The sequence below is a fragment of the Lissotriton vulgaris genome, chromosome 2_1, assembly GCF_964263255.1.
Source record: "Lissotriton vulgaris chromosome 2_1, aLisVul1.2, whole genome shotgun sequence".
NCBI classification, from domain to species: Eukaryota; Metazoa; Chordata; class Amphibia; order Caudata; family Salamandridae; genus Lissotriton; species Lissotriton vulgaris.
In genome coordinates, this window is record NC_141687.1 from 1,768,431,795 (window position 1) to 1,768,445,817 (window position 14,023).

The 14,023-nt window shown below is 48.9% G+C and overlaps 1 protein-coding gene across 10 annotated transcripts in view; it reads left to right on the forward strand.

The window, feature by feature from the left end:
• PPP6R3 (protein phosphatase 6 regulatory subunit 3) overlaps positions 1-14,023 on the forward strand; it is a 1,665,951-nt gene that overhangs the window by 1,486,359 nt on the left and 165,569 nt on the right. For all 10 annotated transcript variants that reach the window (XM_086957827.1, XM_086957831.1, XM_086957834.1 and 7 more), the window contains one exon: positions 7,927-8,024. In XM_086957827.1, the coding sequence (XP_086813953.1) occupies positions 7,927-8,024 (98 nt within the window). The remainder of the gene's footprint in view (positions 1-7,926; positions 8,025-14,023) is intronic.

Here is a 14,023-nt window from a genome sequence, read left to right on the forward strand (position 1 = left end):
TCTGCAAGGAGAGTGAGTGAGCTCCAGGCTCTATCCTGTAAACCTCCTTCCCTTTTGGTCCATCCGGGCAAGGTTGTGTTGCGGACAAGGCCCTCTTTTCTGCCCAAGGTAGTCACAGCCTTCCACATTGGGCAGTCCATCACCTTGCCCACCTTCTTTCCGCCTCCGCATCCCTCGAGAGAGGAAGAGAGGCTCCACCGTCTGGACCCAAAACGTGCGCTCTCTTACTATCTAGATCGCACACGCCAGTTCCGGGTGGATGACCAATTCTTTGTTGGTTACGTGGGCGCCAAGAAGGGAAAGGCGGTACAGAAGCGGACCATCTCGCGGTGGATCATCTTGTGTATCCAGGCGTGCTACTCCTTGGCTAAGAAGGAACCCCTGTTGGACTGAGGGCTCATTCCACTCGGGCCATGGCGACTACCACTGCCCTGTGCCGAGGAGTGCCCTTGCAGGACAATTGCCATGCAGCTACGTGGGCCTCGCTGCACACGTTTGCAAGACATTATTGCCTGGACAGCCAAGTCCGGAGGGACGGCTTCTTTGGCTGTTCCATCCTCCAGGACTTTCTGGTGTGATTATTGGTTCGCAGACCCACCTCCGGGGTTGGTATTGCTGGGGTATCTATTCTAAGGTAAGAAATCGATCACTAACCTGTCTCTTTCAGATGCATAAGTTACTACTTGTGGGCTAATATATCTGTAAGAGACATTAGTTAGTGATAGATTCCTTACTGACCCACCCATCCTCCCCGTTTCTGCGAACCGATATCTAGGGTTAAGGTCATCCCCTTTCAGGGCGTTAGTTTCAAGGCACCAGTGTTGGTTTTTAGCATAGCTCTGCGCTTCTGGAGCGGAAAAGCTGTGTATAAGAACTGACGTCAGCATGCGGAGGCGGCGTCTAAGTACTCAGACAACGTCATCACGGCGCCCACGACGGACGCGGAGCTGCTGACGACGCCTACCGACGCGCAAGGGTACTGCTACGCAAAAATTTCCGGATCCAGTCTGACGCCTGGGGATATTCTAAGGTAAGGAATCTATCACTAACTAATGTCTCTTACAGATATATCGTTACACAAGTAGTAACTTGTGCGACAGGTAGATCGGCAAGAGCCACATAACAAAACAACAAGAGAGAGAGAGAGCTGACAAAGGACCCCTTTACCCTTAATGGCGTATGATGAGTACACCGATTCAAGCTCGAAAGGAACCTGAAGAGATGCAACCAGAGCCTAACAGACTAGTCTATAGAAAGAAGGCTGAAGGAGTTGGTGCCAAGAGCCCAAAGGCAAGAGCTAGAAACTGAGCAATGCGAAGGGAATTGCCGGCGAGACACGAAACACGCCAAGGGAAAATAGGGGCGAATAGCATCAATTTTAAACCTGCTGAAGCAGGTAGAAACATGCAGCAGGCAAACGGCCATAGAGGCCGTAAAAGTGGCATACACAAGAAGAAGAGTACCTGACCGGGCAGTATGAAGCCAAAGTGGGAAACAACCTACAATATAGACTTGCAGGTAGTAGCAAATGATCACTGCCATCAGAAGAGCTGTCCCGCAGGCATAGCTTTTACCATAGTAGGTGATAATTTGGAAAGGGGCATATCCGAAGGAAGTAGCCAAAAACACCAAGGTAAAGAATCATGGGAAGAGTATCAGAATCAAGGACCAAACACTGCATTTGTCAACCCGAGTAGGATGGGTATGCTCAGACGTGAGTCCCATGCACTCCACACCACTGGATTCAAGCAAGACGGGCTGAAGACGGCTGGAATGCCAGAAACCGGTACTCGGAAGCTTGTTTCCTGTCCAGGGAAGGCATGGCTTGGCAGCATGGGTTGGACTGTTCCCATGAGGCACAGGGTCAGACTGATTTCCATATGGCCATGTCTGAACTGGGGTGGTGTGGAGTGCAATAAAACGATGGATTTAGGCCCAGATCTCTGTACTGGGGTGAATGTATGACATTGTTCTGCATTCTATCCATCAACTGTGGTTTTTGCATTCAACACCAAAAAGTGAGCAGTTGTCAAATTGGGAAATCACCCCAGTAATTGGAACCAAGGAGGAACATTTTGAGCAACGTGCAAACAACTCAGAAATGCTCCCCCACACATGGAGATATTTGTCCAGACCTCACAGCCTTGAAAGGAGGTGGCGACGTAGGAAGAGGAATACCATGGCAACCGGCATGTATACATAAATGTATAAACATATAAATATGTAGAACTAGCCAGGACTATGAACATGTCCATACCGGATTATACCCAGTAAAGTAAGGGCAGGTAGGAGCCGCTTTAGAAGAGGCGATCATGAAACCTTCCACGGAGGTGGAACAAGCAACAGTCAAAATGACAATGGCGTATAGAAGATGACACCAGGGAAAAACATAGAACACCATACAATGGACCACTAAGCAACGCATGAAGCCCACATGATCTCCAAGGCCAGGTGAGATAAGCAGAGCTTTATAATAGCATACAAGTACCCCACATGGAGTATGCACACCCCAAACAAGGGGGAACACCTCTTAGTGCAATAAGGCCAAGCCAAAAGAGCGCAGTAACTAACTGAACTCGCGAACATGAGTTCCGAGACGTATGACATTACCGAGCTGAGCCACCGGCTCAATACCACAGTCAGATGACCAGACACAGCAACCTGTGGAACACTGCCACAGCAGGCCACCAGTTAGTTCAAAGCAAAACGCATCCAAGGGATGCCAATAAAAGGGTAATTACCCTTGACCACAGAAAAAGAAGACGTAAGGCTCACTGCCCATGTTAAATACAGAGCGCACCTAAAGGATGCTAAATGAAAAGGTACCACCACAGAAGACGGGCTTAAAAGACCTAAGTGGGAGGACGAAAGCCCGCAAGGAGCTGGTGAACCGCCGATTCTGCATGAGCATCAAACATCAATTCCTCATCAAAGGGTAAGTCGACCAGTCGCTCCTGGATATTTTCAGGGAAGACACTATCTCGCAACCAAGCGTGACGCCTTAAGGCAACTGAACCCGCAATAACTCGGCCTAAAGAATCCGCAGTATCTAAGGCTGAGCGGATTGTATATTCGGCAAAGTCACGGCCCTCCCGAAGGAGATCAACTCTAGCACCTTCAGAGGTGGCAGAAAGCAAAGACTCTGCTGAGTCCCACAGGGCAGAGGTAGCCCAAGCCAAAACACACACTGTATTTAAAGACCTTAGGGCTGCACTAGTGGATGCAAAGATGTTCCAACCCCAAGACTCAAGCCATCTGGATTCCTGAGCGGGGGGGAGCGTTAGTGGGGGCTGTAGGAGAGTAGGGTCTGCAATCCTATGGTCACCCCAGATTTTTGCTTTTTGCTTCACTGGTTTACGACTTTCCTTGGCTGTGGGCCTGCTAATCAGACCCACAGCCTAGCTGTTCTCTCTCTAAATTGACATCCATGTACCTTAGATGCATTTACCAATTGGTATTGGGTCACTCTTGTAAGTCCTTGTACAGAGTACCATAGGTACCCAGGGCATAAGTGCACCCAAGGCCTACCAGGGACTGCAGCATGTATTATGCCACCCCTGGCTGGCCATCTAAACAGACACAACTGGCTGGCAACACCGCTGGGGCAAGGTGGTGTAATCACCCTTTGCTTTAGATATAGTATACCTATATCTAACCCTAAAATGGACACACATACTCTTATAAGTCACTCCCATGGCAGGCCTGCACAATCCTGGAGGCAGAGTGCTTGGAATTATGTGAGATGGTGCTCTAGCATGAGTTGAGCCTGTCTGCAGCTTTCGGAACCAAGTCCTTTAGCTGTTTCCATGATAACGCTATACCATATACTCTTAAGTGCATTATAATCCTCGTGGTTATTGCTAACTTTGGCATAGCATTATCAAAGCATGTCGAGTAAGGTGTCATACGAATTGGAATTGTACCCCCTCGCCAGTTCTGGCAACGGGGGTAGCATTTCACCCTTTTAGAGGGACACGACATGTATGTACCTGTGAACCCCGATTAAAGTTAACTCGAGTCTCAGCATCACAAAATGGATGCTGCCACCACAGACACAAGTCTGACCTCCTGCTGCTGGTAGTCCTTCCAGCGAGGGAGGCTTGGACAAAGGGTTTCCTGCCTTGGTTGGTGCTAGCACCACCCCAGACAGGATTTTGTGTATTGAGGTAGGACAGGCTGAAAGGAATGAGACATGCCTGGGGCACACAAGGTGTCCCTATGCATACCCTGGTTCAAACCTGTTGCTGGGGCACTCCAGCCCCAGCTCTGACACGAAACCGGACAAAGGATAGGGGGTGTAACCACCCCCCTTCCTGGTCCCACCCATAGGAGGGACCTAGTCATAGTACAGCCCCCTTTAGGAGAATAAAGGTAGAAGCTGGTCCCATTCCAAATTAGATTATCCTGAATTGAATCTACAAGAAGAAACTCTGGACTTCGACGTTCTGCTCCACAGAAGACTGAAGAAATCTCCCTTGTGGCCAAGGAGTGACCACCCTGCACAAGCAGGCACCATCAAGCGTCCTATCGGTTCACTTTGTCATCCTTCCTGCCGGAACCAGACTTCAGAGCCCGACAAGATCCGGACTTCCAGACCTCCCACGACCTCTACCTACATCTGCAGTACAGCTGAGACCCGTGGGTGCGACGAGACACGTGGGACCGGCCATCTTGAAGAAACTGCACTTTGCTTCCAGCACGACTTCAGAGGCATCCTCGAGAAAGTGCTTTGGGGATTGAGAAGCCCCAGCCCCGAGCAGCTCCTGCACAGAATATCAGCCCTCTAGCATCCACGAGATCTGCGTGGGGCCCTTTTGCTTGATTGCTGCTCGACGCGTTGTCTTGTCACTTGCCGGCTGGCTAGTGACCACCTAGACGACGATCCACGAAATCCACACCGCTGGTCTGGTTGCTCCAGACTGACCCTTGCTTCCCTGCAAAGGAGAAGCACCCCGCACCAGACGCCTTTTCCACTCACCGCATGGGTTGCCTTTGCCAAGGCCTGTTGACGCTGAATCAAGAACCAACACTGCCGACAGCGAGAGCCTGCGTGGGACAGCTCGTGCCTCCTTCCTGGTCGTCGAAGACACCTCCTGGTTCACGTGGCTGCAGAGTCAAGCGTCCACTCTTTACCTGATCGCGACAACAGCATCTGGTTCCTTCCTGGTTTCACTCCAGTCACTGGCTAGTGACTTTGAACATTGTCCCCTCTACTTTCAGGTCTTCATCTTCCTCGATCCACCCTTGGATCGCTCCGGACATCTTCCTCCTGGTCGCCTGCAGCATCTTTCTTCAAGGCTCCATAGACTTCGATGCGGAAACCCGACACACTTTCACACCTATGCGCCTGCAGCCCGTGGGTGAGGTAACAAGAGCATTTCGGTGCTCAAGGGTAGATTGACTCTCCTAGTGTCCAGGTATCCAGCCGTTTTAGTCCTAACTAGTCGGAACTGTCTGTTACTTACCTTTTAATAATTTGTACTGTCCATTGACTTTGTCCCGCATCTCGCGTGTGAGTTCACACTCTGCACATTCGTCTCGTGGGCCTCCTGCTACTTACCTAAGGTTAGGGTAGTGTAGTCCTAGCGATCCTACAGCCTCTGGACAGCTCCATTCCTTCGATCGATTTCCTTATACCATTTACTTAGTATATAGTTTGTTGAGTCTTGTCATGTGCTTAGCCCTCTGATCTCATAAAGAGTTCAGAGGTGTTCTGTTAGTAATAAATATATTGTTTATTTTCAGAACAACCTGTGGTGTCCTTTCATTTGGTATTCAAGGGGTTATATGTGGTAAAACAGCTGGCTTCACATGCCAAAAGAGTTTAGCCTAAGACTGCTTTGTCCATGCTACCATTAGGAGAGCTGGTCTATAAGGTTGACTCACAACCAATCACCATAAGGGTTGTTTGGACTGATACCAGGTGATCACTAGAACTAGTGAGCATCATATATCAGGCCAACTTCTCACAGGGGCAAGGAAGGAAAGGCAGACTGCAACACAAACCCCTGCGTATCAGTTTGCATAAAAAGACAAACAGGATCATGTGGAGCCGGGCGGTGACGGTGCAAAACTGAACGAGCCGCCGGGTCACCTGAAACAGGCCGGACTCAGGTACCCAAAAGGGCATCCTAAAGGGAAGCCTCAGAGGGTAGCAGCGGCTCCACATTCCCGGACCTTGGGTGAAGGACCTCAAGACCACAGACAAGGGAGCAGAAGGGGGTTGCATTTTTAAAATCCGCACTAGACTCGGTAGCCCTCTGCGGAGGGGACAACAGCTCATCAGTGGGGGAGGGTTTTATGCTGACCCTCCCAAGACACTGAGGGTCCTGCCCATGCCCCACGCAAGGGAGCACCATTGAAAAATGAGGATACTGGGGAGGTGAAGAGCCTGCCGGATCTGGGAGCTCCTGAAGAGGCTTCACAAATTCTAACGGGGGCACTGGCAACAATACATCCGGCGTCGCTGGGTGTGAGGGCGGCACAGAACTCTCTCCAGAGGCCTCTAGAGAAGAGTCCACAACCCGGCGTTGACACAGTGCCAAAACGACGCGTGCATGCGCCGATCATGTGTCATCAGTAGCCGATTCAGCTGCATCCAGTTGAAGATCTCGGCGAGCGACAGCCCCGTGCCCCAGAGGGCGATCAGTGGCGGAACCAGACTGTAGAGGGACCTGCCGGCGATGAAGAGGCCGGGGGACGAGACGGCTCCGACCGGGACAGCCTTGCAAAGAGAAGCTTCATACGGCGCTCCCACCGAGACTTCGGCTTCAGTTGTTGGTAGACTTCGCAGTCCGTGTAGTCATGGTGCTCGCCCAGACACCACATACAAATAAGATGCGGGTCCGTCGTGGACATCTGCCGCGAACAGGAATAACCCTGAAGGCATTGCACGCTGTTCCAGACGCGAAGCGTTAAAAAGGAGGCCTGAAAACAGGCCATAGGAACCGCTCACTACGGATCCGTGTTGCACGCGGAAATAAATTAAAACTGATGTCTGTGCTTCGGGGGGACTTATATGCCTCGCTGACGTCACGTACGTGGACGATGTCTGGGCAGGGTCGTGCGGCCCCGGCGCGCAGAGGTCGTGCTGCAAAAAAATTCTGGATTCAGTCTGATGACTGGGGATATTCTTAGTTGAGGAATCTGCGGCTCTATCAGATATAATGTACTTAATCATTGTATCAATTAGCTTACCTATGCATCAACCAGCATACAGATTACTCAAACCAGTGTTCCTGTATACCAACCAGTATGCTGCATGTACCAACTTAACTTTCGTCAACCAGTGCAGTGTGCAGTAAGGCTCCTCCCATATGTTTTGCACATTAATACATCTATTTACTAAGTGGACCAATGAGAAGGGTATAAACCAATATGTATCACAAAGGAAGTAATTGAATTTTGGGTTGTTTGGCACCTCATAAATCTGACAGGGAGCTGCTAGCATATTTTTTGTGTCTCTTTTATGACACCACTGTGCTTATAGGGTCACGCTTCTTTTGCTGCGGACGAGTTGTGGCGTGCAAGAACATTTACGTCGCTTTAGTGTGCCTTGCTATAAAATCCTCACTGCCTAACTTGAAGACGTATCTAAACAAAGTATCTGAAATGCACTCTAAAATACAGTTCATGTACAAGCAAAGGTGCTCAGTCTGCCCAACTGGGTTCAGCAGTCTACCATAAATTAACAGCAGTCCGAATCTGCTTACCTATAGAATTTCAGACCAAACCTAAATACCAGTGCAATTAATTACCTTGTATATACACTTGCTTTTCCTAAGTCTAGTGCACGTATTTAATTTAGATTAGCTAAAGAAACAGAACTCTGACCTGCCTGCTTCTATGACTGGTTTGCAGGTTTACATTGAGACTACAAGATTGTCCTCCGAATGTCTAAAAATGTAAACTGTTTTTTTTTTATAGTTCAAAAGAATCTGCAAGAAGTAATTCTCCAGTGGAAATGGAAACCAGCACGGAACCTGTGGATCCTCTCAGTGCAAATTTAGTTACTGTACCTGAAGGTAGGTACTTAAATCATGCTGTTAAATGGTCACTAATCTGTAACATAATCGTAGTGGCTAGTTTATTTTTATGAATCCGAAGTTCAATTTATGATTTGGCCGCCCCCTCCGTGTACAGAATGGTTTGTTGTAATCCTGTGATGTCTAGGTTGGGAGAAACAGTTTTTCATATGCATAATATAAGATTAAGCAAATAAAGGTCTGTTGTGTGCATGTAATTCATCCTTTACTCAGGCCCTCCTCCCAACACTTAACTTGTAGGTAGCAGCTACAACTCACTCGCTCTTTGGTTATATGCAGTGGTATTTTCACCACCATTTTCGCAATTGCTAACACTGATGTAAACCATTTGGAGAATTCTTCCATTTTCACCCTAAATTCTGCTTGCAAGATTCCATTAGCCTGTACCTTCTATATAAGGGTTGTTGTGCACATTTGTACACAAGTTCTCTACTGTTTCTTTTTCTTTAGTTTAATATCTCCTTTGCGCCTTGTACTGATTTTCAATCAAGTCTCGAATCCCCTTCTTAAAGTCCTTATAGGTCATAAGCTGAGCTTATGCTTTACACTTGCAATACTTTGTCAAAAGATCCAGTGATTTATTTTATTTTTTTTTTTTTTTTTTTTTTTTAAAGTTTTATATAGCGCGAACAAGATCTTTGCAGATATCAGAGCGCTTTACAGAAACAGAGGGATGGGGCAACAGGAGGGTCATTACACAGCTTATTGGGTTCAATATAGTAGTCCGTAGTAAGTGAGTAACCTAATAGGATAGCAGTCATGTACGGATAAAATAACAAAAAATAATCAGTTAACCAATAATACAAAAACGGAGTAAAGTCTTTGATCCAGCGACAATAGAGTTTAGGTGAACTTTGGCTATAAGGATGGCTAATAACTCTTTCTTAAAAATTACAGCGAAAACGGGGTAGGGGCATCAAGAGGGTGATTAAACAAACTATTGGGTACAATATAGTAGTCAGTAGTAAGTGAGTAATGTGAGAAGTTGGCCTGATATGTAGTGCTCACTATTCTAGTGATCACTGTGTATCATTCCAAACGACCCTTATTGATGATTGGTTGTAAGTCAACCTTTAGACCAGCTATCCTAGTAGCATGGACAAGAGCAGTCTTTAGGCTAAACTCTAGAGGGCGTGTTAAGCCAGTTGTTATACCATCACATATACCCCTTGAACACCAAGTGAAAGGACACCACACAAGTTGTTATGAAAATAAAAGGATATTTATTTATAACAAGTCTACCCTGATCTCTTTATGAGTCAGGGAGCTAAGCACACAACAAAACTCTTAAGAAAATACTTTAAGTTGCACAATTTACACAAATGCCCGAGGGGCACGAAAAACCATATACTCTAAAAGTGGAATGCGAAATACTAGCAGGTAAGTAACAAGATCCAGAGGCTTTAGGGTCGCTAGGACTACACTACTGAACCTTCAGGTTAGGAGCAGGAGGCCTAGGGAGATCGGGTGCAGAGTGTGCACTCTCACGCGGGATGCGGGACAAAGTCTATAGATACTAGTATTCGTAAAGTTAGTGTTATCGGACGAATCCGACTAGATAGGCTGAAAACCAAAAAGAATCTGGACACTTAGATAGTGAACCTGCGTTGGAGCACCGAAATGCTCAAGTTACCTAGCCCAGGGGCTGCGGCTGCATAGGGTTCAAAAGACGTCGGGAATCCTCGTTACAGTCTATGGAGCCTGAAAGAAGAAGTTGCTGGCAGGCGACCAGTGATGATGATCGGAGTGATCCAAGCCTGGATCGATGATGGAGACGACCTGAAAGCAGAGGGGACTCAGTTCTTAATCACTAGCTAGTGATTAGGTGGGCACCAGGATGGCACCGGATGAAGTCACCTCGACCAGGTGAGTGGGCGACGCTGGACTCTGCTGTCTCTTGGACCAGGAGGCGTTGTCGGCGACCAGGATGGAGGTGCGAGCTGTCCCACGAAGGTGTCTGCTGTCGCGGATGCTGGACCCAGGATTGGGGCAACAAACCTTGGCAAAGGCAAGCCCACGCGGTCGAGTCAAGATGGCGTCTGGAGTGGACCAGGAGGGTCCGGGGTGCTCCTCTCTTGGAAGGGAGCAAGGGGCAGTCTGGAGCAACCAGACCAGCGAAGTAATCGTCTTGGTTCGTCGTCAGGAGGGCCACTAGCCAGCAGGCAAGTGACCGGACAACGAGGTGAGCAGCAAAGAGCAGAAGGGCCCTACGCAGATCTCGTGGATGCTGGGGAGCTGGTCTTCGGTGCTGGAGCTGCTCAGGGTTAGGTCTTCTCAAACCCCAAAGCACTCACTCGAGGATCCCTCGGTGGTCGTGCTGGATAAGAGTCGTGCAGTTCTGAAGATGGCCGGTCCCTTCAGGTCTCGTCACACCCACGAATCTCAGCTGGGCTGATGATGCAGGTAGAGGTTAGAGATGCCAGGGAATCCGGGTCTCGTTGAGCTGGGCAGTCTTGATCCGGAGTATGGACGTGCAGCAAACCGCATGCGCTTAGATGGTGCCCGCTGGTGCAGGGTGGCTACTCCTTAGCCACAAGGGACACACAAATGTTCAAGAGTTCTTTCGTGGAAAGTAGTCAAGATTCAGAATTATCTAATTTGGGAAGGGGCCCGCTCCTACCTTTATACTAAAGAAAGGGGCTGGCACGCGACTAGGTCCTGCCCATGGGTGGGACCAGGAGGGGGGTGGTTACACACCTCTCCCTTGTCCGGACTTTCCCCAGCTCAGGGGCTGGTGTGCCCCTGGAACTGGTTCAAGCCGGCATATGCACAGTGAGCACCGGGGTGCCACTTGCAGTCACCTTCCTCTCAGCCCTGCCTACCTGGGATACACAAAACCCTGTCTGGGATGGTGCTAGCACCGCCCCTGACAGGAAACCCTTTGTCCAAACTCTCCTCGCTGGTAGGACTCCCAGCAGCAGGAGGTCAGACTCGTGTCTGTGGTGGCAGCATCCATTTTGTGATGCTGAGGCTTGAGTTAACTTTAACTGGGGTTCACAGTTACATACATGTCGTGTCCCTCTAGAAGGGTGGAATGCTAACCCCGTCGCCAGAATTGGCGAGGGGTTAGTATTCCAATTTGTATGACACCTTACTCGACATGTTTTGATAAAGCGATACCAAAGATAGCAAATAACCGCGTGGATTATAATGCACTTAAGAGTATATGGTACGTGTTATCATGGAACAGCTATTAGGACTTGGTTCCGCAAGCTGCAGACGGGCTCAGCTCATGCCAGAGCACCATCTCACATAATTCCAAGCACTCTGCCTTCAGGATTGTTAAGGCCTGCCATAGGAGTGACTGATAGGAATACATGTGTCCATTTTAAGGTTAGATATAGGAATACTATATCTAAAGCAAAGGGTGTTTACACCACCTTGCCCCAGCTGTCGTGCAGCCAGTTGTGTCAGATTTGGATGGCCAGCCAGGGGTGGCATAGTACATGCTGCAGCCCCTGGTAGGCCCTGGGTACACCTATGCCCTGGGTACCTAAGGTACACTGTACAGGGACTGATAAGGTGACTCAGTATCCAATTAGATATGTACCTAAGGTACATGGAAACTATTTTACAGAGAGAGCAGTAGGCCTGGGGCCCTGAATAGCAGGGTCCCAGGTCAACTAAGTCGAAAAACCAGCAAAACACCAGGCAAAAAGTTGGGGGTAACCATAGTCAGGTATCCACCTTCCTACAACGGGTTTCGACCCCTTGTCGACATCCTTCCTCTCCTCTCGGTAGAGGGTGAGTCGATGCCAGTCCCAGACAGGGCTGAGTCGCCTCTGCTTATTGTTGATCTCGATACGATGCCGTCTCGACTCCTGTCAACAACAGTGCAAGCGTCGGACCCTATTGTACCTCTGTTTGAGGAGGACGCAGCTCCAGTACAACGAAGGGTGTCTCCTTGCCCTTTGACTTCCCTGGTCAGTGGCCACCAGTTCTTCCACCTGTGGCGGCTTACTTTTCGATTGGACAAGTTAGACTTCAACCGTCCCCTACAGATGATCTGTAATTGCAACCTACAATGGCTACAGAGGCTAATTTTGCATTTGCATTTTGCTTCTCTTTTAAACTTACAGCCTCCCTCTGTCTCTTTATCTACCGACCAAATGCTGTATATCCTTCACCAGGATGAGGTAGAGGGGGAGCCCTTGCTTCCTTTTGGTGGGTTATTATTCGATGCCCTTCTTGGTATTTGAGCACGTCCCTCCTCGGGTGTCCCTGTAGATCAGGCCATTGCACATCGGCATTGTCCCTTCATCCTAGGACTCAGAGCCGGGTCGTCCAGGTGAATTTTGCCACGCAGCCTTCTTCTTCTCTCCCGTTACTGCCTCCCACCAGGGAGTCTCGTTGGTTGGAGACCTGTGGCTGTCATATTTTTGTGTCCACTAGTTCGGGCATCCGTGCCTTGAACACAACGTGCGTGTTCGCATGAGCTACTTTTGCCCTTTTTGACAGTCATGCGGACTCAGCAGTCAACAGCCTCCTGTCTAGCCTGCATAATAACATGTTTTTGACATCCTTTTACGGTCAGTTCCTTCCATGTGCAGTGTTGTTCTAAGCCCTGGGTTCATGCTGTAGTACCCAGGTGGTCTAGTCGGCTTGTTGCTGTTTTTGTTTTCCTTATTGCGACTCATCGGCTGCTTAATGCTGCTTCTGTTCTGTGATCCTCTGTCTGAGCCTTGGCTCAAGAGGTGCCCCTGGCTGGGGTTCAGGCTTACCCTATGTGGGGTATTTCTCGGCTGCTATGTAGCTGCCTCCCTTACACTTAAAGCTTGGTGGGCTCCTGTGGAGTCTTTTTCTAAGGGCGTTGCCTGGCAGTTCTCACTATGATATTTTTTCATGCGGTCCGCCTTTTGGCATGACTCTCTGACCTATCCGTTAGAGTCTGCAGTTCGTCCGTGCCACTCCTTTGCAAGTGTAGATGCTCCCTTTCTCTGGGTTTCTACATTGTTTCTTTCTCCAGAAAGGTACTTTTCAGTCTCCATTCCTTGTCTGTTTAACTTCTGCATGGTTCTGCGGATGTCCTACTAGTGTATGGCTGTGGTCAGTGCCCTGTCGCTGCCCTACCAGTCAATGGCCTTGGTCGGTGCCTTCAGGCGTGCCAGATTGCCAATGCGCACTTCTTTTATCTTGTATGCGCGTCTGGTGGTTGCTCCCCCCTGTGTTCACTCTTACAGGCAGTTTTCCGATGCCTGGTTCTCCCCTCCTCTTATGTGGTGGGTAGTGCTTATTATGCTTGGTTCTTGCGTGGTGGCTTCTTCCTCACTTGCGCTGTTCATGTACTTTGCTTTGTGCCTCGCTTTCTAATGTACGTCCCCGGCTCGGAGCCCTTCGAGTGAGGTTTTTAGATTTCATCTACTTCAGGCTGCTGTTGCTACTGCTGCTCCCTGTAGAGGTGCTCTCCTTAGGATGTTTATTGTCCTCTTTGTTCTTGTGTGTACATCTCTATTCAAATCATATTCCGCTATGTGCGCTTTGTACTGGTGATTCCAGTACTGGTCACCCTTCTGGTTGCCTCGTGTGCCACTGCGACTACTCCATACAAAGTGACTGGTATCGCTTCTGGATCTGGACTTTTTCAGTCCGGTGCTGCTGTAAATGGCTGTTGCTGCCTATGGTGCACTCTTATTTCTTGTACACCATTAACCCTTCTGTTTAATATTCTACTGTTTGATATCTATACACACCCAGAGGTCTCACACACTAGGTTCTTGCTGCGGTGTCTGTGTGTTTGCCATGGACTTCTCCTAGGTGCAGTCCTTTCTTCCGTGTGTGTTCACTTCACAGGTCCCTTTCACAGGTTCTGTACCTAGTAAAGCTTCTCTCGCATCTGAACTATTTTTGTGGCACTACCTTGTGCCTTTCCTTTTCTTAGTGTGGTTCTGGCTGTGCACACGGTCTACCCTGGGTACTTATGCCGTCCGCATCTGCTTTTGTGTCCTTATTTTGTGCTTTTATGCCAGCCCTTTCCAATA